This window comes from Schistocerca gregaria, chromosome 5 (assembly GCF_023897955.1).
Source record: "Schistocerca gregaria isolate iqSchGreg1 chromosome 5, iqSchGreg1.2, whole genome shotgun sequence".
Taxonomy (NCBI): domain Eukaryota; kingdom Metazoa; phylum Arthropoda; class Insecta; order Orthoptera; family Acrididae; genus Schistocerca; species Schistocerca gregaria.
The window spans coordinates 234967742-234989108 of record NC_064924.1 but is presented as its reverse complement, the minus strand read 5'-3'; the positions used below and the strand labels follow the sequence as shown (position 1 = coordinate 234989108).

Genomic DNA, 21367 nt, shown 5'->3' with positions numbered 1-21367 from the left:
ACAGTAATACGTTCCATGCATGGATTATGGGATATATATATATATATATATATATATATATATATATATATATATATATATAAATTAGTGGTTTCACGGATATTATTTTACTGTAGTGCCCTATCATAAGGTAGTGTAGCTGCATTTTTTAATTGCTGAGGAAGTTATGGAGATACGTCATTTCAAATGTTTAAATTTATATGTTGTCTTAATCTAGCTCCACTGTGGTCAATATGGCTTTCGCAATATATATCTCCCTTGTTTTCAAACATATCGTTTGCAAGATAGATGACTTTCTCGCTCAGAGTCACTTGCATACAATAATGTTTCGTTCATTTTTATACCTGCAGCATATTAACATTTGTTCATGGTTTTTGCACTTAGTACCATTGGCGTCAGTCTGACACCAATTTAAATTTCGTTTTCTTTTGTGAATGTAACATTTATGAAAATATAATGACAGTTCCGCTGAACACATGTAATATATTGTCGTGACCTTATAAAAGTTTGATAAATTTTATTACATGTCAAATCATAGCGAGAGAAATGAGCTGGGTTTCGTATGCAAAATGGCCGGTGTGAATGACAGAGGAAGCTAAATCGGGGTCAGATAATTCTTGCTAAGGCAGCTTGATGCTATTAATGGTGTTGAACAACAATCTCGTTTGCCAAAAACTTCCGGTTTACACGAGAGTAAAGGAACACTATTATCATCTCGATACCAAACAAATGTAAAATTGTTATCATTATAATATGCTTCATTCATAGAATATTAGATGAAAAAATAGGAAAATAAATTTCATGCCATACATTTAATAAAATTTGACATACAATGTTGCTGTGCGAACAAACTGACATGCAAGATTTCAGTTCAACACCGTCGACTTTGCTTTCTCAGGACAGGTCAAACACGCCAGCAAGTACTACACCCGATGTGTCTCCAAGGGCGCAGACCGTTGGTGTCAGCGGAATAATAAGAAACTTGACAAAGCGTATAATGGAAGAATCCCGATTTAGAGAGATAATGAAATGTTGAGGCGATCACACGTCGAGGGAAAGATCCAACGGAAAGAGACTGAAGAGGCCCGTGTGCAAGCAGAGTCAATTAAGAACTATATAAAAGAATCATGTAGCAGTGAGTAGAGCCACAACTCAGTTTCACTGCAGAGCCCGCCTCGTTAGCTGAGTGGTCAGCGCGACGGGATGCCATGCAAACGGGCTCGGGTTCGACTCCCAGCTGGGTAGGAGATTTTCTCCGCTCAGGGATTGAGTGTTGGGTTGCCATCGTCATCTCATACCCATCGACGCGCAAGCCACCGAACCATCGACGCGCAAGCCACCGAACTGGCGTTGGCGACCGGTCTACCCGACGGGAGGCCCTAGCCGCATGACATTTCATTTCATTTCATTTCATTGCAGAACATTCTGAGGGCAGTGACTATCCGCAGAGGCACCCGATGGAGCAGTAAAAACTTCAACTTCGAGAAGAGGGTGATAGTCTCTGGTGGACGTACAGTATTCATTGTAATATTGCTAAACAGAGACTGCCTGTTCCTATCTGAAAGGGTCAGAATAGTGAAATTGCAGCGAATAGCAGGAAGAAACTACTGCCTGGCACTTGTCTCTTACACGGCAGGCAAAGTGTCCTGTGAGTACCAGTGACGTAGTACACATAATTGGTGAGTGATTAGTTAGGTCAAGTGGCCGGTAGCTAGCAGATCGAGTGAAGCACTCTTCTCTAACAGAGATCCTTTGTAGTAATTACTGAAAGCATCTGACGTCCTGGCAAGGGGTTTTGGACCGATACACTTCATTAAATGACTGTTTTTTATAGATTAATAAATTGGTTAAAAAAAGAGTAATAGCTTGCTACTTCAGCAAACAGTTCCTACCAACTTCACGAAAGTTAACTATCTTCTGTAACCTAACCCCTCTCCCCCCCCCCACCCCCCCACCCCGCCACCGCTTTCTCGTTCTCGCTTTCATCTCTCAAGGTTGAGAACAAAGCAAGTTAAATTCTACAATGCCATTATCGCCCTGATTGCGCCACGCAAGGGTACGGAAACTGTTTCGGTACACGACAGCAGGTTTTTATGTTATTACATTAGAATACGCCCATTAAATCCAGTATAAATTAGTTGAGATCCTTATGACCTCCATTGATTCTAAGTAAAACCAAAAGGGCTGGTGGTAGGAAGGTTAAATTGATTGTGTGAGCGTTTGAATATTGTTTTTTTCTTGTATTGGGCAATTTTCTCTAGAAAACACACTTCTTCCTGCGTGGCGTGCCGGAAATGCCAGTTTTCAGGAGGGCAGTGGGGATAATGTTTTGCGTATTCAGAGTATATCAAAGTAGCTACAACTACGCTCTTACCACAACAGCTGTGAACAGATGTAACCAGAACGATTTCGCGCATTTCTTGATGGAACCTCGTACCGTAAAGATAGGCTTAGATTACTTATAAAGTGGTTATAGACAAAACTGGGGGTAGTAAATATGCAGTTAAGAATATATACCAATGTAACCTACAAGGAAAACCAAGTTTAATTTTCTGATAATGAAGCAAGCGTGATATTATAGTGAAAGTAAAATAAGGAAATCAGTCATGAATAAATTACGAAACAAATTTGAGTAGTGCTCCTTATAAAAATAAATTTTTGGTGGAAAGTAATACGAAATAGTATAGGATCAAGTTCAGCACATTTCACCGTCACACACAATTCTTCCCTTCTGCTGAGGCCGCGTGTATCTCTGAACTCTCCCTCTGGGAACAGGCCGGCTGCCCTCGGCTTCATTGCTTTGCTTACCTCGTCAGCCGTCGGTAATTTGTTCCAAAGAAATAACCTTGTTTTGTGGTAACTTCATCAAGACAGACCGGGAAAGTGCAGCAAGAAAAGAACAGAAAACAGTGATCCCGTTTCGCAAGAGGACCTAAACAGACGATAAATTATGATGTTGGTATATTGGTTAATGAGGATGTTCTTCAGCTAAATGGAATTTGTTAAGACTTTGCTCAACACATAGTGTACGAGTTATCGATTATTTAACTAAAATTACCATCGTATGATTAATGAGACACTGAGAAAATTCTTTCATTATACTCGCTGACATAATGTGTATTGCAAGGGTCCACGTATGGTACACTCCAGAACTACCTTGAGAGTATTAGCCCCTTATTATTTAAAACAACCAAACCATTGAGTCTAGAGCATTCTGGAAACTTTGGCCAGTAAATTTTAAATATACATATTTTAAATATAAACATATCATAAGTTCTGAAACGCCGTGATTCGCCGCCAAGAGATACTGATACAAACTGATTTATTATAAAACCAGTTATCATAAGATATCTACAACAGCATGTAAAGCGGTAAAAAGTGAAAGGCGTGAACAAGTATACAATCCATGCTTCTTCATGGTTGAAAAATACTAATATACACACATAAAAAAAGTGTGCTCCTGAAGATAGACGTTGACTGTGGATATTGTATCACATTCACAGTCCCTCTGACTGTTCAGAGATGTCACTAAACCCGCCCAAAGATGTTAAAAACTACGCATGAGCAGTGCCTATTAGACGGAGGGGGTCCGACAGCCCATCAGTTGCAGTCATTCCACCAGGAAGGAGGTATACGGGTCGTGTTGTCTGCAGTTCAACCACGCCTAGACGGTGAATAACACGGCCCGATCGCGTCAGCATTGTTACTTTGTGCCAGGGAGGACTCTCAACAAGGCAAGTGTCTAGGTGTCTCGAAGTGAACCAAAGCCATGTTGTTCTGACATCGAGGAGATACAGAGAGACAAGGTCGATGACATGTCTCGTTCAGGCCACCCAAGGGCTACTACTGCAGTGGATGATCGCTACTTACGGATTATGGCTAGAAGGAACCCTGACAGCAACGCCACCTTGCTGAATAATGCTTTTCGTGCAGCCACCGGACGTCTTGTTACGACTCAAACTGTGTGCAATATACTTCACTCCCGACGTCCACGGCGAGGTCCATCTTTGAAACCACGACACCATGCAGCGCGGTACAGATAGGCCCCAAAACATGGCGAATGGACCTCCCAGGATTGGCATGACCTTCTCTTCACCGATAAGTGTCGCATATGCCTTCAACCAGATAATCGTCGGGGACGTGTTTGGAGGCAACTCGGTCAGGCTGAACGCCTCAGACACACTGTTCCAGCGAGAGCACCAAGGTGGAGTTTCCCTGCTGTATAGGGGTGGCATTATGTGGATCCGACGTACGCCGCTGGTGGTCACGGAAGGCGCTGTAACGGCTGTACGATACGTGAATGCTACCCTCCTACCGATAGTGCACCCACATCGGCAGCATATTGGCAAGGCATTCGTCTTCATGGACGACCATTCGCGCCCCCATCGCGCGCATCTTGTGAATGACTTCTTTCAGGATAACGACATCGCTCGACTAGAGTGGCCAGCATGTTCTTTGGATATGAACGCTATCTAACATGCCTGGGATAGATTCAAAAGGTCTGTTTATGGACGACGTGTGCCACCAACCAATCTGAGGGGTCTACCCCGAAGCGCCCTTGAGGAGTGGGACAATTTGGACAATGATGAACTTGATGAACTTATGGATAGTAAGCCACGACGAATACAGGCATGCATCAATGCAAGAGAACGTGCTAGTGGCTATTAGAGCAACCGTACCGATGTGTCCAGCAATCTGGACCACCACCTCCGAAGGTCTCGCTGTATGGTGCTACAACATGCAATGTGTGTTTTTCATGAGCAATAAAAAAGAGCGAAAATGATGTTTATATTGATCTGTGTTCCAATTTCCTGTACAGGTCCCAGAACTCACTGAACCGAGGTCATGCAAAACTTTTTTTCATGTGTGTAAATTACATTGTCAGCGCTAAAAATGTACCTGCTACTGCTCTCCTTCATGTTATATTGTCAACTTAGAACGTTAAGAGAAGAGAGAGTACGTATTACCCATTGTTCTGTCGGCAGTATGTAGAATGATTCTTATCATAATGTTGTAAGCTGACAGTACAACATGAAGGAGAGCAGAATTTGGTACCTTTTTAATGCTGACGATGTAATTTATATTACTATTTCACAACAATGGCGAATCACTACTATAATTTTTTTACGTCTTTGAATTTATATCGCCTTGTAAAACGTTGTAAATATTTTATAATGCCTGATTGTGGTCTGTGGACCAAATCTGGCTGTATAATTAAAAAATTCTTATTAGTAATTCTTGGCGGTGAACAATGAGCTGTGGGGCATTTTCTGAAAATAACAGATTATTTTGTTAAATTCAAAGAAGTTATAAAAATAAAGAATATATTTCCCTGATATCTTCCTTCGTACACTTCAGATGAATAAATCAAGGAACAGAAATGGAGAAATATTAACAACAAAGTTTTAACAACAGAAATAAGTTCTGCATAGTACAGTGTAGTCAATAATATTATACCATCAAAACACAGGTTGCATTCCATATGTCTCACAGGTACGAAATTGAATTCCAAATATTGATTAGTGGACACATTAATACATCAGTTCAAACATAGGAGTTGCAGCATCATATCGAATGGTGTTTCTTAGCAAAACAGGAGATACATCAATATAGCGGAACTCGTTGCGCCAGATGTCTTTGCTGAGGATACTATGTTTGAAATGTTTGTTGGAAAGACAGTTTATACCGAGATTAATCTGTTTCCAGTAAAGTTTATTTTAATTAAGGTGAGGTTAATCAGCTTCAAATTAAAAAGAAAGTTTTAACCAGAAATATTTATAACTGTGCAAATGATCACTAGCCAGACGTAGAGCTGCAGAAATGAGGAGTACAATTATTTTGAGCGTGGCAAATATTTGATTGATAGTAGGACCTGAAGATGACGCAAATGTAGCGCTGGAAACAGTCATCTGAGTAAAAAAAAAAAGACTTTGAATATATTTCTTGATGCCATAATTTACCAACAGCTGTATGTATTGTAGAAATTTATTTTATTTTATGACCTTCTATGTGCTACCAGTTTCGGCATTACATTGATGCCACCTTCAGGCCCCTGTACCATGAGTAGAAGAAATGTACTATTATAAAAAATTATAAAAAAATAGAACATACGTTAACAATTGACAGGTATCATGTTAACTATGTAATTGGCTCAAAGAGATATATTGTACATCATTAAAACTATATGTAACATTAGGACACATGTGCTTCTGCCTATGTCATGCTGTTGTTAATGGTTTTTCCCTGTTTTACTCAAATAACACATGATCTATGAACATATGTGTACGCCGTTACTCATAAAACCATAACACACAGTTGTAATAGGCCACGCAACACATCAGGTGTACTGCTTACATTCGTATGTCCAGTGGAACAGTGGAAGAATTTTTTAAATAAAAATTAACTAATATAAATAACAAAAAAGTAAATTAAAATACAAGAAAATGTGACAATGATGTCAGAATACATAGTTACTTACGTGTGGTCTAGGTCGTATTATGTGTGGTACAACAAACAGCTGCAGCAATATTAAAGATAAAAAGCATAAAAGAGTTTGTCTTAAAACCCAATTGCATTCCCGAAGTAAACCAATGCAATCATACTATAAAATAATCAGACACCTGGTCATCGTAGACACTTCATTAGGACCCTTATGTACGACAACCCCACATTCTGCTGATTAATGCAACGCCAGTAGCTGCCTTATGAAGTCATGGTTACAAAGAAGTTTCTCTATCTCTATCAAGAAATGTCTATCTCCCGACATATAAGTCCTATACAATTATGCAGGATTATACCAAGTGGAATCGATTGAACAAGAAGGAAAGGAAGAAAAAGAGAAATATAGGAAGCTGTCTATATGTATGAAGATAAATCCCAAAATGAAATTATACAATCCCTAAGACTTAGGGTATGACGTATAACTATGTCAAATTATTGAGGTTGCATTACAGCAGCGTATGAAATGACTATCCGGATCTTAAGTACATCATCCAGTGTCATCAATTTTCTGTCTAATGACTTTAATGAGTCAGAAAATATTTGCATGGGTCAAAATGTCACGGTACCTAAAAACTTGTCAAAGTAATTGGCTCGTTAAAGTCAGACAATACCGGAGTTATAACACTTAGCTGAGTGTCGGGAAATGCAGTGTTGCATCAAGTCATTAAAATTGCTACACCAAGAAGCAATGTAGATGATAAACGAGTATTCATTGGACAAATATATTATACTAGAACTGACATGTGATTACATTTTCACGCAATTTGGGTGCATAGATCCTGAGAAATCAGTACGCAAAACAACCACATCTGGCCGTAACCACGGCCTTGATATGCCTGGGCATTGAGTCAAACAGAGCTTGGATGGCGTGTACAGGTACAGATGCCCATGTAGCTTCAACACGATACTACAGTTCATCAAGAGTAGAGATTGGCATATTGTGACGAGCATGTTGATCGGCCACCACTGACCAGACGTTTTCAATTTGTGACAGATCTGGAGAATGTGCTGGCCAGGGCAGCAGTCGAACATTTCTGTATCCAGAAAGGCCCGCACAGGACCTGCAACATGCGGTCGTGCATTATCCTGCTGAAATGTAGGGTTTCGCAGGGATCGAATGAAGGGTAGAGGCACAGATCGTAACACATCTGAAATGTGTTACAAGAGGTGACCGAGACGTGTAACCAATGGCACCTCATACCATCACGCCGGGTGATACGCCAGTATGTGAGTTCACAGCATGTCGCCAAACACGGATGCGACCATCATGATACTGTAAACAGAACCTGGATTAATTTGAAAAAATGACGTTTTGCCATTCGTGCATCCAGGTTCGTCGTTGAGTACACCATCGCTGGCGCTCCTGTCTGTGATGCAGCGTCAAGGGTAACCGCAGCCATGGTTTCCGAGCTGATAGTCCATGATGCTGCAAATGTCGTCGAACTGTTTGTGCAGATGGTTGTTGTCTTGCAAACGTCCCCATTTGTTGACTCAGGGATTGAGACGTGGCTGTACGATCCGTTACAGGCATGCGGATAAGATGCCTGTCACCTCGACTGCTAGTGATACGAGGCCGTTGAGATACAGCACGGCGTTCCGTATTACCCTCCTGAACCTACCGACTCCATATTCTGCTAACAGTCATTGGATATCGACCAAAGCGAGAAGCAAATTTCACGACACGATAAACCGCATTCGCGATAGGCTACAATCCGACCTTTATCAATGTCTGAAACGTGGTGGTACGCGTTTCTCCACATTAGACGAGGCATCACAACAACGTTTCACCAGGCAACGCCGGTCAATTGCTGTTTGTGTATGAGAAATCGGTAGGAAACTTTCCTCATGTCACCACGGTGTAGGTGTCGCCACCGGCGCCAACCTCGTGTGAATGCTCTGAAAAGCTAATCATTTACATATCACAGCATCTTCTTCCTGTCGGTTAAATTTCGCGTCTGTAGCACGTCATCTTCGTGGTGTAGCATTTTAATGGCCAGTAGTGTACAAAACTGGCCTTGGCGTTCCATTTTCATTAATTATGTCGTAATTAGTGCTGCGTATGAACTGAGATAGGCCTGACTACCATACACTTTGTGGTGCTTGACAAAGAGAGTAAATCACGTGCACAAAAATCAGTAAACCAGGTGAGTTTTGTGATTGGTGGTGGCAGCGGGCTGCGGCTGCGACTCACCTGCACTGGGAGAGGTGTTGGCCGCCTTCACGTCCATGGCGTCGGCCCCATGGTAGCGCTGCTGCAGCGAGCTGGGCGTGCAGCCCATGCCCTCACATGCCACGCCGGCCGGCGCGCGCCTCCCTCAGTGTGCCGTGCTCATCGCACGCCTGCAAACACAAGCAGACAGAAGGTGGCCGGTCAGTCATCCGCTACGACAAGTGCGGGAATAATAATCGCGCGTCAGCTTAACGGCTCATCCGAGTTGGTGACAAGAATAACGTACAGCAAAACTGAAAAGAAAAATGGGGATGTGTTTTATGAGGATAATTTTCGCTTTAGGAAAGGTATAGGCACCAGAGGGGCAGTTCTGACGTTACGGTTCTAACAATTCCACCACTTGCAAAGTAGGTTAGAAATCTGATTAATAATGTTGCTCACGCAGCATATGTTCGCTTTGTCGGGCAACAACAAAGTGTGGGTGGTATCGTCAGAATGGAAATAATGAGGTCACTGTAAAGAAGTCATTAATTTTGGCACTTATCTTGAATGAATTCCCACGTAGGTTTCGTCGAAGTTCTTATGGCTCATCTTGTTGATTCTAGGGTGATTCCACTTTGACTGCTAGAAGGTCCAAATCTGTATTTTAGCAATATTTGCAGACCTAACAAATGCTTTTTTCAGGAAATTCTTAATGATCAATCAATCCCAGATGGTATGGTATGGTATGGTAGAAATAATTTTTGACTTCGTGTTCACGATCCACATTCTTAGTAAACTTCTTGTAAATTCTCATATACTTCATCTTAATTGTCACATCTTCAAGAAAACAGTTTTGTATCAATCTTCATATATATTAAATTTCCACTTTAACCAAACACAAGACTTGACTGTTCTTTTACAAAGCGAAGTAACATCTTAACTTCTTCGAAGTGAAACAAAGACTGCTCTGTGCGCATTCGCGCCAAAACGGTTATAAGTAAGTCAAACATTATGACAGTCTCACAGAAATGAATTCACACAAGAACCATATCACTGTAATATATCGATACATCGGAGTACCTATACATTAATAAAATCAAACGTGAATAATGTCATAAAATATGTCTGTTACTTCGCAGAAAAGTAGCACGATATTACTGGTGTCGATAACTGGGGCTGGAGTGCCGTAATGGTCACGTAAATAGAGAACCATTACACGGTTCTTAAGACTAATGAAAAATCAATACACTTACATAGAATTTGTCGACCTAGAAAGAGACCTCGACAATGTCCAATGGAGCAAGATGTTTGAAACTCTGAGAATAAAATAGAAGTAAGCTATAGGGAAATGCTGTGTAGTCCGAACAAGACACAGCCAGGGCAAAAGCACTACAGGCGCAAAGCTGCGAGCTGTTGCCAGTGCCCTAGAGACTGGTCACTTGCGCGAGTTCCACCAGCGCCACAGGCGGCGCTGATGATGAAGAAGTCGACTTCGCCTCGGCCAGTTGTCGGCCGAATACAATTCGCCATTGACCGGATGACAACAGACAACTTACTCGGCAGATAGAAGAGAAACTCTCGCCCACTTGGTTATAGATCATCGTCCAGGGCGCACTTACACAGTGAGCGTTGTTATGTGAATTCTTGGAAGTAGTTGTAAATTGCATTTGCTATATACTATGAAGTTTACCTACAATTATTTGTACTTAGCCGTTGTGGGCCTTTTTTGTGATGTATTACAAGCAGTGTTGCAGACTTCGTTATTCAACAAGTCACAAAGATAAGTGAACATTTTTAACTCATATACATCATTTTGATTTCCAGCTCCTTGTATTGGCCATGTTTGCAGTTAAAATTGTTGGATGTGAGGTCCGCCAGTTATGCAAAACACCGTTTTCTCGGTACCCAAACATGTTTCCTCACCACCGTGCCATCATCAGTGGGGTTTCGTTTTTATTTGTTCTGCAATGTCAACATTTTTGTTAAATGATTATAAAATTTAGTGCATTTTTAGTTCAAACAACAGATCGTTTCTTTTTGTAAATACCTTTGCATTTGGTGTGCATGAATTTTCTGAATCACTTGTGTGTTAATTACTACAGGTAGCTTGTCATCTGCAACCAAACGATGTTGATGAAAAAAGTTTTTGCTGGGAGTTAACCTATCTTCTAGAATGTAATTTAGTTTTTCGCGATGTTTTCGCGCCTATATTATATAGGCCTATATAATTATACATATTACATAATATATATATTGAACATGACAAGCTACCTGTAGTAATTAACACACGAGTGATCCAGAAAATTCCTGCACACCAAATGTAAAGGTATTTACAAAATGAAACGATCTGTTGTTTAAACTAAAAATGCACATCATTTTATAATCATTTAACAAAAATGTTCACATTGCAGAATAAATTTAAACGAAAACCCACTGATGATGGCACACTGGTGCCGAAACATGTTTGGGTACTGAGAAAAACGGTGTTTTGCATAACTGGCGGACCTCACATCCAACAACTTTTAACTCATTTGTGACTTCGTTACTAATTTCTTGGAGTATTGTAAAACCTTCGTTGTCCTATCCTGTTACCTGACCCTGGGGCATAGCTGTGTAACAGTGACTGGCAGAAATTGTCTCAGCGGTGTACTGCGTCAGAATCCGTTTCACGAACTCACAAACTCGGCCTACCATAACATCAGTGGTAACTCGGCCTCCACAGAAGTAGCGACGAGATCGTTACAAAACTGGCGACGAGGGTTTACAAAAGAAGAGACGGGTAACATACAGTATGATAAAAGAGCCAAGATGGAATAATAAGAAAGGACGGCCAAGAACGAAGCGCTCGGATTAAAAAGTATGTAAGACAGGGATGTAGTGTTTCGCTCCTACTGTTCAATCTGTACACTGAAAAAGCAATGATCGATATAAAAGAAATGTTCAGGGTAGGAATTAAAATTCAAGGTGAAAGGATATAAGTGTTACGATTCGTTGATGGCATTGCTATCCTGAGTGAAAGTGAAGAAGAATTGCGTGATTTGTTTAATGGACTCAACAGTCTAAAGAGTACGAAATATGGATTGAGAGTAAATGGAAGAATGACGAAAGTCATGAGAAGTAGCAGAATTGAGAACAGCGAGGAACTTGACATCAAGAATGATCTTCAAGAAGTAGATACAATTAAGGTATTCTGCTACTTGGGCAGAAAAATCACCCATGGCGGACGGCACAAAGAGAATATAAAAAGCACGCTTGCACTGGCAAAAGAGGCATTCCTAGTCATGTGAAGTCTATTTTTATCATACGTCTTAATTTGAGGAAGAAATTTCTGAAAATCTACATTTGGAGCACAGCATTGTATTGTAGAGAAAAAAGAACTGTGGGAAAACCGGAGCAGAAGAGAATCGAAGCATTTGAGATGTCATGCCACAGACGAATGTTGAAAGTTAGGTGGATGGTGGTGGTGGTGGTTAGTGTTTAACGTCCCGTCGACAACGAGGTCATTAGAGACGGAGCGCAAGCTCGGTTTAGGGAAGGATTGGGAAGGAAATCGGGCGTGCCCTTTCAAAGGAACCATCCCGGCATTTGCCTGAAACGATTTAGGGAAATCACAGGAAACCTAAATCAGGATGGCTGGAGACAGGATTGAACTGTCGTCCTCCCGAATGCGAGTCCAGTGTAGTTAGGTGGACTGATAAGGTAAAGAATGATGGTTCTCTGGACCGTTGTCGAGGAAACAAATATGTGGAAAACACTAGGAACAGAGGGTTCAATGAATGTCTGTGGAGTCGTAACGTGGAATTTCACGTTGCGGAGCATTTCTGACTCAACAGAAGAAAAAAGCGCATGCGCATTTTGACAACGCGCAGAGAAATGTGAATCAATACGATGCAAATTTTCCTTTACTCGTCACTGACCGCACCGAGCAGCTACACTATCGAATTTACTAATTTTTTTATCTGGACTAGAAGACTACGAACATATGCGGTTTCAAGGCAAGGGCACGTTGAAGGTGTATGAAAAAAAAGTGTCGTTTTTGACACTATTTACTCTAAAATAAATAAAAATTTGATGAGCCTCAACACCACAACCGCTGTCCGGTTGATAGCGCTATGGTCACGTGATTCAGACGCAGTAATGGATGTACGTAAGTGAAGCAAAGACGAACGGGGAATCACTCTAGCGACAATAATGGCGGCAAATCGTGAATCACCGACATACCCGTCTCTGACAAAGGGGAATTTAACATATATAGATAAAAAATTCCTAGGTCAAGATCGCTAAAATTCATGTTTTGATCACTTGTTTCAGCACATTCACGAGCCATCTTCAGATCATTATAACATTTATTATTTGATTCAGGCAATACACATCGTCATAAAAAATGTTACTATAAAGCCGAGCTTCTGATTAAGTTCAAAAATTTATGCACTTTACTGTCTCCAGTTTAAAACCGATCCGCAGTGACAAACACGTGATAGTTAAGAGACTGTTATGCATCTCTTAGCAGTTAAATGGTGTGTGACTGATAAGAAATGAGGTCAACTGGCCCCTTCACGTAACACGTGTTCTCTCCTCCGGACTGTGACAACAACACAGTTGTGCGTGGCTCTCAGTTGATAGAACAAGAAGGAAAGTCAACAGTATGTATGAATTCCATGAACCATGAGTCGTGTAATGTTGAATAATGGATCTAGGAAACTCCAACTGCTTTTTATGCAACCTGTACCTTCTGGTGCACATTACGTAATAATAATATTTTGGGAAATAAGTGTACTGCAAATTATTCTTTTGCTGAGATGTTGACTTGTCAGTGCTATAGACTAACGTTAACTTCATTCAAGTTACTTACATGGTCTCAAGCATTCTTACAATAACGAAACTAATAAAGAAAAATAACAATGTGTCACGCTATTACCTTCGCTTCATCTCCCACTCCACACATAACATCATGTATAACAAATCCGTTTCTCAGTCTCATACAAAACCCTCACCTGGCTCTCATTCCCCGCACTGTCTCGCTTCTCATAAATCCCCCATCCCCTAACATGTGGCAGGTTAAATGTATCTGCTATGAACTGGAATCAACTCATGAATGTCACCACACTGATGAACATATTTTATATGACTCTAACTCTTTATTTTCCATCTCATTCAATATTTTAAAATAGTCTCGCAGTTTTAAAAAAAAATTGTGTATCGCTGAGGAGCGCAGTGTGACAGCTTAAAGGGCGCCTCCGTGATGAGTGAAATGAAAAGTAAAGTGAAAGGAACCAAATAAGTTATATAGTTTTGGTGTATTATGGGTGTACTTCGGAAACTTGTAAATTTTACTTCTTGGATTGTAAATATATTTTGTGTTTAGTACCAATTTTTTCTCGGTATATTCAATGGTACTTTAAATTTACCATAAATACTACTTTAAATTAATTCAGTTTTTTTAGTAAAATGATTCATTGAGTATTTTAATATTCAAATGAGAGGCTTAAGCAGCATTTGTGTTGCGACAATTTTCTTATCACATAATAATGAGCTAATTGCGGGCTTTAACAGAATGTGGCACCTATACATACAGAGTAACCTCGTTGGAATTCTAACACCAAATTCAACGGCAGTGCTTTACACCAATTCTACTTTCATCACTCTATGCAATATATCCAACATTATCTTCATGAACGTACCACTTTCTTCGTACTTGATGTCACTTTACCGTAGCACAAACGGCGACAATACTATACTGTAGAACTCAGTGTTAACTGTAGAACTCAGTGTTAATTTGTTCACTAATAGCATTGCAGGATTCGTGAAAGTAGCTGGCTGAATTTAAATTTAATGTCTGTCGTCGTCGCTTGTTGCCGCTATTACTTCCAGAGCATCAAATACTACACTGTTGCAGTACTAAAGAAAAGAAAGATCCAGATGAGGCAGAGATACAGATTAACGAGGGCCATGTAAATAGGGTTCCACTGCATTAGGAAACTGAGGTGATTTGCTTTTCTTCATTGAGGTATGTTATCTGACCTTACAAGTACATTTATGAGTATGATGTTTAATTTGATTCTCTTTACTTACGTCTCAGTCTCCCAGATTTTCGATGATAGCTTGGACCGAAACATTTTAAACACCAGTGTGCTGTTATTAATAGTGATCTAAATAGTATCTTGTGTTCGAACTGCTACTGTGATCGTGGAATTCTTTTCGCATGTCATTAACGATATATAGTGCAACTTTATTTTGCAACATGTAGCGCCGGAAATATAACAAATAATAAACCAAATAAAACACAGTGTCAGAGTAATATCTATCGCTACTGAAAAGAATATACTATGCGAAATGTTTCATAGAGTACGTTTCTTACCAGAATATACAATTTATTAGCAACAATACAGAGCCACCAAGACAATTTCAAACGAGTGACAAAATCTGCTCTTAAAAACGTGCACAGTAATTGTAGAACCTGAATAGACAACTTTTATAAAATTCATACTGGAGACAGGAAATCGATAATCAGAGGATAACATACATCTAAGACCAAAGAACAATACATAAATGGTTGCTAAATAAATGCAGACGAACTGGAACAGAATATACAGGGTGTATCAGAAGGTAAAGTCAATTATTAATGAGATGACAGAGAATCTCATTTGCAGCAAGAAACTTTAACACAATTTTTCCATATTCGTCACCATTTTGTAGTTACATATATAACTCCAAAACGCGCTGTTTCCTTTCAATGCCAATCTCACTTGAAGAATTTCTTGTGCTACAGACTTTATTACTTTGATCTAATTCCTCTAACATTAATACATGTAATTCCCCTGGGTTCGTCTAAGTCTTGGCGGAGCAGATGCTCGAGATGTGCCTATCTCACACGAATAAAAGCTGATCAATATCGCCTGATTTCTCGCTGCAAGTTACAAAATCACACTTTCGCTTTGAGGAAACCTCAGAGAAAGAAGTCCAAAGATGTTAGATCGGGGGACCATGATGGCCAAAGAACGAGACCACCCCTTACATTCCACTTAACTGGAAAATGGTCATCCAGCCATTATTGTCGTACTCTTAGTCCTACATGTGTTGAAGCACCGTATAGTTGATACCACGTGTGTTGTCTAGTCTATGCGGGAGTATTATCCAGTTTTGTTGTAATCACACTTTCCAAGAAATGCATGTGTTCAGCACTCACCATTCTGTCCTCCAGTAACAACGGGTCAAACAGTGTACGATCGAAGATATCTGGCTATATTTTAACATCGAATCACGTTTGGAATGAGGCGGAACGAGTTACTCGAGGATTCTCCTCGGCATAGATGTGTAAGTTGTGTCTGTCTGTAACACGATGTCTTGAGGACGCCGTGCGGGTAGCCGCGCGGTCGAGGGCGCCTTGTCACGGCCCGCGTGGCTCCCTCCATCGGAGGTTAGAGTCCTCCATCGGGCATTGGTGTGTGTTGTGCTTAGCGTAAGCTAGTTTGAGATTAAGCAGTATGTAAGCCTAGGGACCGATGACGGCAGTAGTTTGGTGCCATAAGATCTTACCAGAAACTTACAAAAATTCTTATGAACACTGAATCGTCAACCTACAAGACTTGTCTATAAGTCGTCGATCAAGAAATATGGTTGGTCACTAATCACCAGTACTAACTACTGACAGTATGCGAGACGATGCCTATGATCCTGTGACTTTAATTTTGTACAGGTTGAAGGTGGTACGGATGAAGTTCTTGCCGTGGAATTACTAGCCAAATAGATGAGTGAGTGTGTGGGGTCCTGCCAACTCGTCTCTTACAGAGTGCATAAAGGATGCTGCTTTCTCGGATAGCTCTACAACAATTCAAGAATATCACATTAATGGTTTTTATTATATTAAGTAGATTGACAATACTTACCTTTGGTTTGCAACGTCGTGTCGCAAGCTGTTGGTGGCATGCCAATATTCAGTGTCTTTCGCTATTAGAATGTCCATGCAGGTAATGGATATGGATCACAAGTTACAGTATAACAGTTAGTATGACGGCTCTTCTAGTCCAGGTCTACTAGTGTTTGTCTTCTACTGTCCAGCCGAGGCTGGCAGGAGCGGCGCTTGTATTGTCTTCGGGCAGACGCCGCTCCTCTTCTGATGACGTCCTAGTCAGCATGCTATTGGCTGACGTCGTCTCACAGTCTTTTCTGCTCTTGAACTCTTCATCTTCGTGCCGCCGCTTGTCGCTACGCCGGAACAGAGGGAATCCAATACGTCGCCAAGGACGCCTTGTACTGACAGATGGACGTGCTTCTACGAGGGCCACTCCAAAAGAAATGCACATTATTTCTGAAAAAATATCGTTTTCATTCTGAATGTGTGAAAGTTTTACAGTGTGTTGATATATCCTTCCCGCTTGTTTTCAAACGTAGTTCACCCTGTTCCCGTGAGCGGCGCTGTCACAGCATGTCTTCAAGATGGCTGCTACATTTGACGTTCGTCAGAAGCAACGTGCTGTCATAGAATTCCTGTGCTGTGAAAACGAGACAGTGGGAAATGTCCACAAGAGGTTGAAAAAGGTGTATGGAGATGCTGCTGTCGATTGCAGTACAGTTAGTCGGTGGGCAAGCAGGTTACGTGATGAAAGCGGGCACGGCAATATTGAGGATTGTCCTCGCAGCGGCAGACCTCGTACTGCACACACTCCAGACAATGTGCAGAGAGTTAACAAATTGGTGACTGTTGACAGATGCATCACAGTGAACGAATTGTCAGGCTACAGGGGGTTAGGGGAAGGAAGTGTCTGCAGAATACTGAAAGTGTGGGCGTTAAAAAAGGTTTGTGCCACATGGGTTCCCAGGATGTTGACAGTGGCTCACAACAAGAAAAACGGTATGCAGCGAACTTCAAAACAGTACGAGAATGGTGGCGATGAATTTCTTGGAAAAAATTGTAACAGGTGATGAAACATGGCTCCATCATTTTTCACCAGACACGAAGAAGCAATCAGTGGAGTCTCATCATGCAAATTCCCCCGAGAAAAAAATTCAAAACCACTCCTTTTGCTGGAAAAGTTATGGCTACAGTGTTTTTCGAGTCCGAAGGACTCTTGCTTGTGGACATCATGCCAAGTGCAACCATCGTAAATTCTGATGCGTATGTGACGACACAGAATAAACTTGAAGCTCGACTGAGTCGTGTTCGAACACATCGGCAAAAGCAGGATGTTTTGCTGTTGCACGACAATGCACGGCCACATGTCGGTCAAACAACCATGGGCCACAAAACTCGGATCGACAACACTGAAACACACGCCTTACAGTCCTGACCTGGCTCCATGTGACTATCATCTCTTTGGGAAACTGAAAGACTCTCTTGGTGGAACAAGGTTTGAAGATGATGACTCCCTTGTGCACGCTGCCAAACAGTAGCTCCAACAGATTGGTCCAGAATTTTATCGTGCGGTTATACATGCGCTGGTTCCAAAATTGCGTAAGGCAGTTTAGAGGGATGGAAATTATGTGGAGAATTTAAAATATTGTTCCTAAGGTATGTATCTACACACTGTAAAACTTTTAAACATGTAGAACAAAAGATGGATAAAAAAAATAGTGTGCATTTCTTTTGGAGTGATCCTCGTACAATATCAACAATTTCTTCTTTACGGTATGGAACATGACCCGGTCGACTAACATGATGCGTAGATCGTAGCATTCGTATATCTCCCTTGGAGTACTTGAAATACCCGTCTCCTCTGATGTCGTCATCGCTGAAACCTCACTCGGTATTTATTTCAGCCGCGGCCACATTGCTATTACAGAAACTATAGGCCTAAACAAAGTGCATGTTCCAGTGTGGATGTTCTCGCACAGACTTCATCTTTGCAGTTGATCACTTCAGCCGTCTCGTCCAGGAACGCACAAAGCTAATGGAAACATAATATCAGTAACACTGAACGCTGTACTTAGCTACAGAACTGTACACAAAATGTCAACGTGTGATGTTCAATATTGCGTGGAAACGAACCATTTCCCAACCACTTCTTTTTCATGTACGTGGACGGAACACATGAAGAATATGAGAAATGCCTTAATTAAGATCAGCATTCAAAGGAAAGAGAGTACGGATAAATTGTATTAACGTTTTCTGTTCCAAATAAGGTCCTCTATCAATTTATTAAAGACCGGTTACCTATTGATACACCCTGTATGAGTAAGAGAGGTCAATGCCTTTGATACAAGTAAATATTTAAAATCCACAATAAATAGACAAGATCTTGTGCAAGAAAGATCGTTACTAATGATATAAAAAAAGTAGAATTAAATTATACCAGGCCAAGTGAACGCCTACGATTTACTTAATAGTAACTGAAATGCACAATGAATATAACAACAGCTTATAAGTACAAGGTCAATACTAATGATACTAGAAACAGCAGAATTAAATTACTCTGCACCACAGACCACCAAACCCACAGAAATATAGTTCTAGGTTGCGACGCTCACAACCTCTCGCACATAATGGAACAGTTAAACGATCAATAGGGTAACCATCGTTATTTGATAACCAGGCGGAACCAACTATACATATATAATCCAAAAACAGCAATAATACGTGGTCAACTTATACAGAATCAGAACCCACGTATTCTCCGTTGCACCAGACCCTGTACTGTTTCTTGTTTATACGCAGTCGTTCGTACGCATGGCACGAGACGCCGCCCCAGTCCGCACTCTCTAGAATAGCTAGAAACAAAATTACAAGGAATTCCTTGAGTGCGAGGTCGCAGGTTCAATGTTTAGCGAAGCTCATTTGAAAATGTTGTGTAAACATTTTAGACAGGAAGAATATTAGTTGCCAATGATTTACCATGTGCATCAAGAGTGCGACAGAAAATAAGCTGCCGCGAGGTGTAGAGATCAACTTTCTATGGGATGTATGTATTACACTTCACAAAAATAGACTTCGTCGATGTCTAAGAAATGTTTAAAACAAACCATTAACTTGCATCATGAAGACCGAATGGAAAATGGCGCTCCACATTGATCACAATAGTTCGTAGCATGAAGACCGAAGGCGAACTCCTTGGGAGCTACAAAATGGCTCTGAGCACTATGGGACTTAACTTCTGAGGTCATCAGTCCTCTTGAACGTAGAACTACTTAAACCAAACTTAACCGAAAGACATCACACACATCCATGCCCAAGGCAGGATTCGAACCTACGACCGTAGCGGTCGCGCGGTTCCAGACTATAGCGCCTAGAACCGCTCGGCCACTCCGGCCGGCTTGGGAGTTACAAACCGTGCAGGACATTCACCTGGGTATCCACTCTTAAGGACTGCCATATAGACTCATATTGGTATTATGGGGTGATGAGAACTGATGGAATAGGATGGCATGCAACCGAACGCGAGACTGCCTGTCATGGAGCTTATCGTGAATCTGGCTATACTTTAAGACGCAGCTGAGGATATTGCGATAATATGTTTATAAGCAAGAAAAAAACACACATTCCCAGGATTAATTCGTCCAGTGGTCCCATGTGGTATGAACTGCAATGTCACATACTTTTCACGAGGGACAGTTTGCTCTAGAACAGTACAATTTTTATACATAGACCACGAATCAAGCAAAATCAAATTATTGTAACTAGTTATTGCCCAAAAGCAATGGTGATACCATGATTGTAGATATCTTTCGCCCATTTTCCCACTCTTGTCTACTATGACATTGGTATTCCGTATTGCAGTTGGAAGATGTCGCACATGGGAAAGAATAGTAGCGGACAGAGTACTTCCAACATCTCACAGCACAGTAAATAACTTTCCAGCCAGTTATCATCACTCTTGAAGAGGCTTTCACGCAGTAGGAAAAAAGGAGGTTGTCACTGGGTGTTATGCTAGGAGAGTACGGAGGTGAGGGAAAATTTGCAGCGCCCTTAGAAGCAACAGAAACAGCATGTGTCACTGTGTGAGGTTGCCATGACGAAATGTTGCAGGGAAGTCCAAGAGGGCAAGGAGGGGCGAGGGCAGCTCAGACCGTCCCCCACCCCCCACCGCCCTTGAACCTCCTAGCAACATTTCGTTATGGCAGCTTGACATAACCGAGTAAGGAGGTTTCGGTAGTAAGCTGCTGAAATAATGTACCCCTTGTAAGTACAGTAAGTAAGCACTACACCACGGCGGTCCCAAAAACACATAGAATCACTTGTCCGCTGACGGCTCAGTCTTGGTCTTGTACAGTGGTGGTGAACCCACATATTTCAACTCCTCACTTTGATTCTTTGTCTGGGTGTCGTAGTGATCTGACCAGGATGTCCAAAACGTGTCATTATTGGTTCGATTTGTTGTAAAAAGTTATGGGAAACGCCATATTGATAGTTAAAGAATTTCCATATTTAGATCTTTACATACGTATTACAACTTAAGTGTTAAGTTCTTATGCCGTTTCAAGGAAACGGTATATTGACGAATCATGAAAAACGCATTGTCCATGGGGCGATTTTTTATAATTAATTGTCGGTTTATAACATATAAGTAAAGTATAGTTGATTCACGTTCTTCTGTAACCACAATTTGTTTCATACGTCTTCACATTTTCTAAAATGTTCTGGAGCTTTCTTATTAATGTAATTAAAATATGTACTGTAATATTCGATGTTATGTAAATATACGAGTGCTCTCTCTCTCTCTCTCTCTCTCTCTCTCTCTCTCTCTCTCTCTCTTTCACGCACACAGACACACACACACACAC

General features: G+C 41.0%; 1 protein-coding gene across 3 annotated transcripts in view; it reads right to left on the bottom strand.

The window, feature by feature from the left end:
- LOC126272075 (high affinity cAMP-specific and IBMX-insensitive 3',5'-cyclic phosphodiesterase 8) overlaps nucleotides 1–21367 on the bottom strand; it is a 1931196-nt gene that overhangs the window by 1060880 nt on the left and 848949 nt on the right. For all 3 annotated transcript variants that reach the window (XM_049974623.1, XM_049974624.1, XM_049974622.1), the window contains one exon: nucleotides 8693–8841. In XM_049974623.1, the coding sequence (XP_049830580.1) occupies nucleotides 8693–8780 (88 nt within the window). In that variant the 5' untranslated portion in view covers nucleotides 8781–8841. The remainder of the gene's footprint in view (nucleotides 1–8692; nucleotides 8842–21367) is intronic.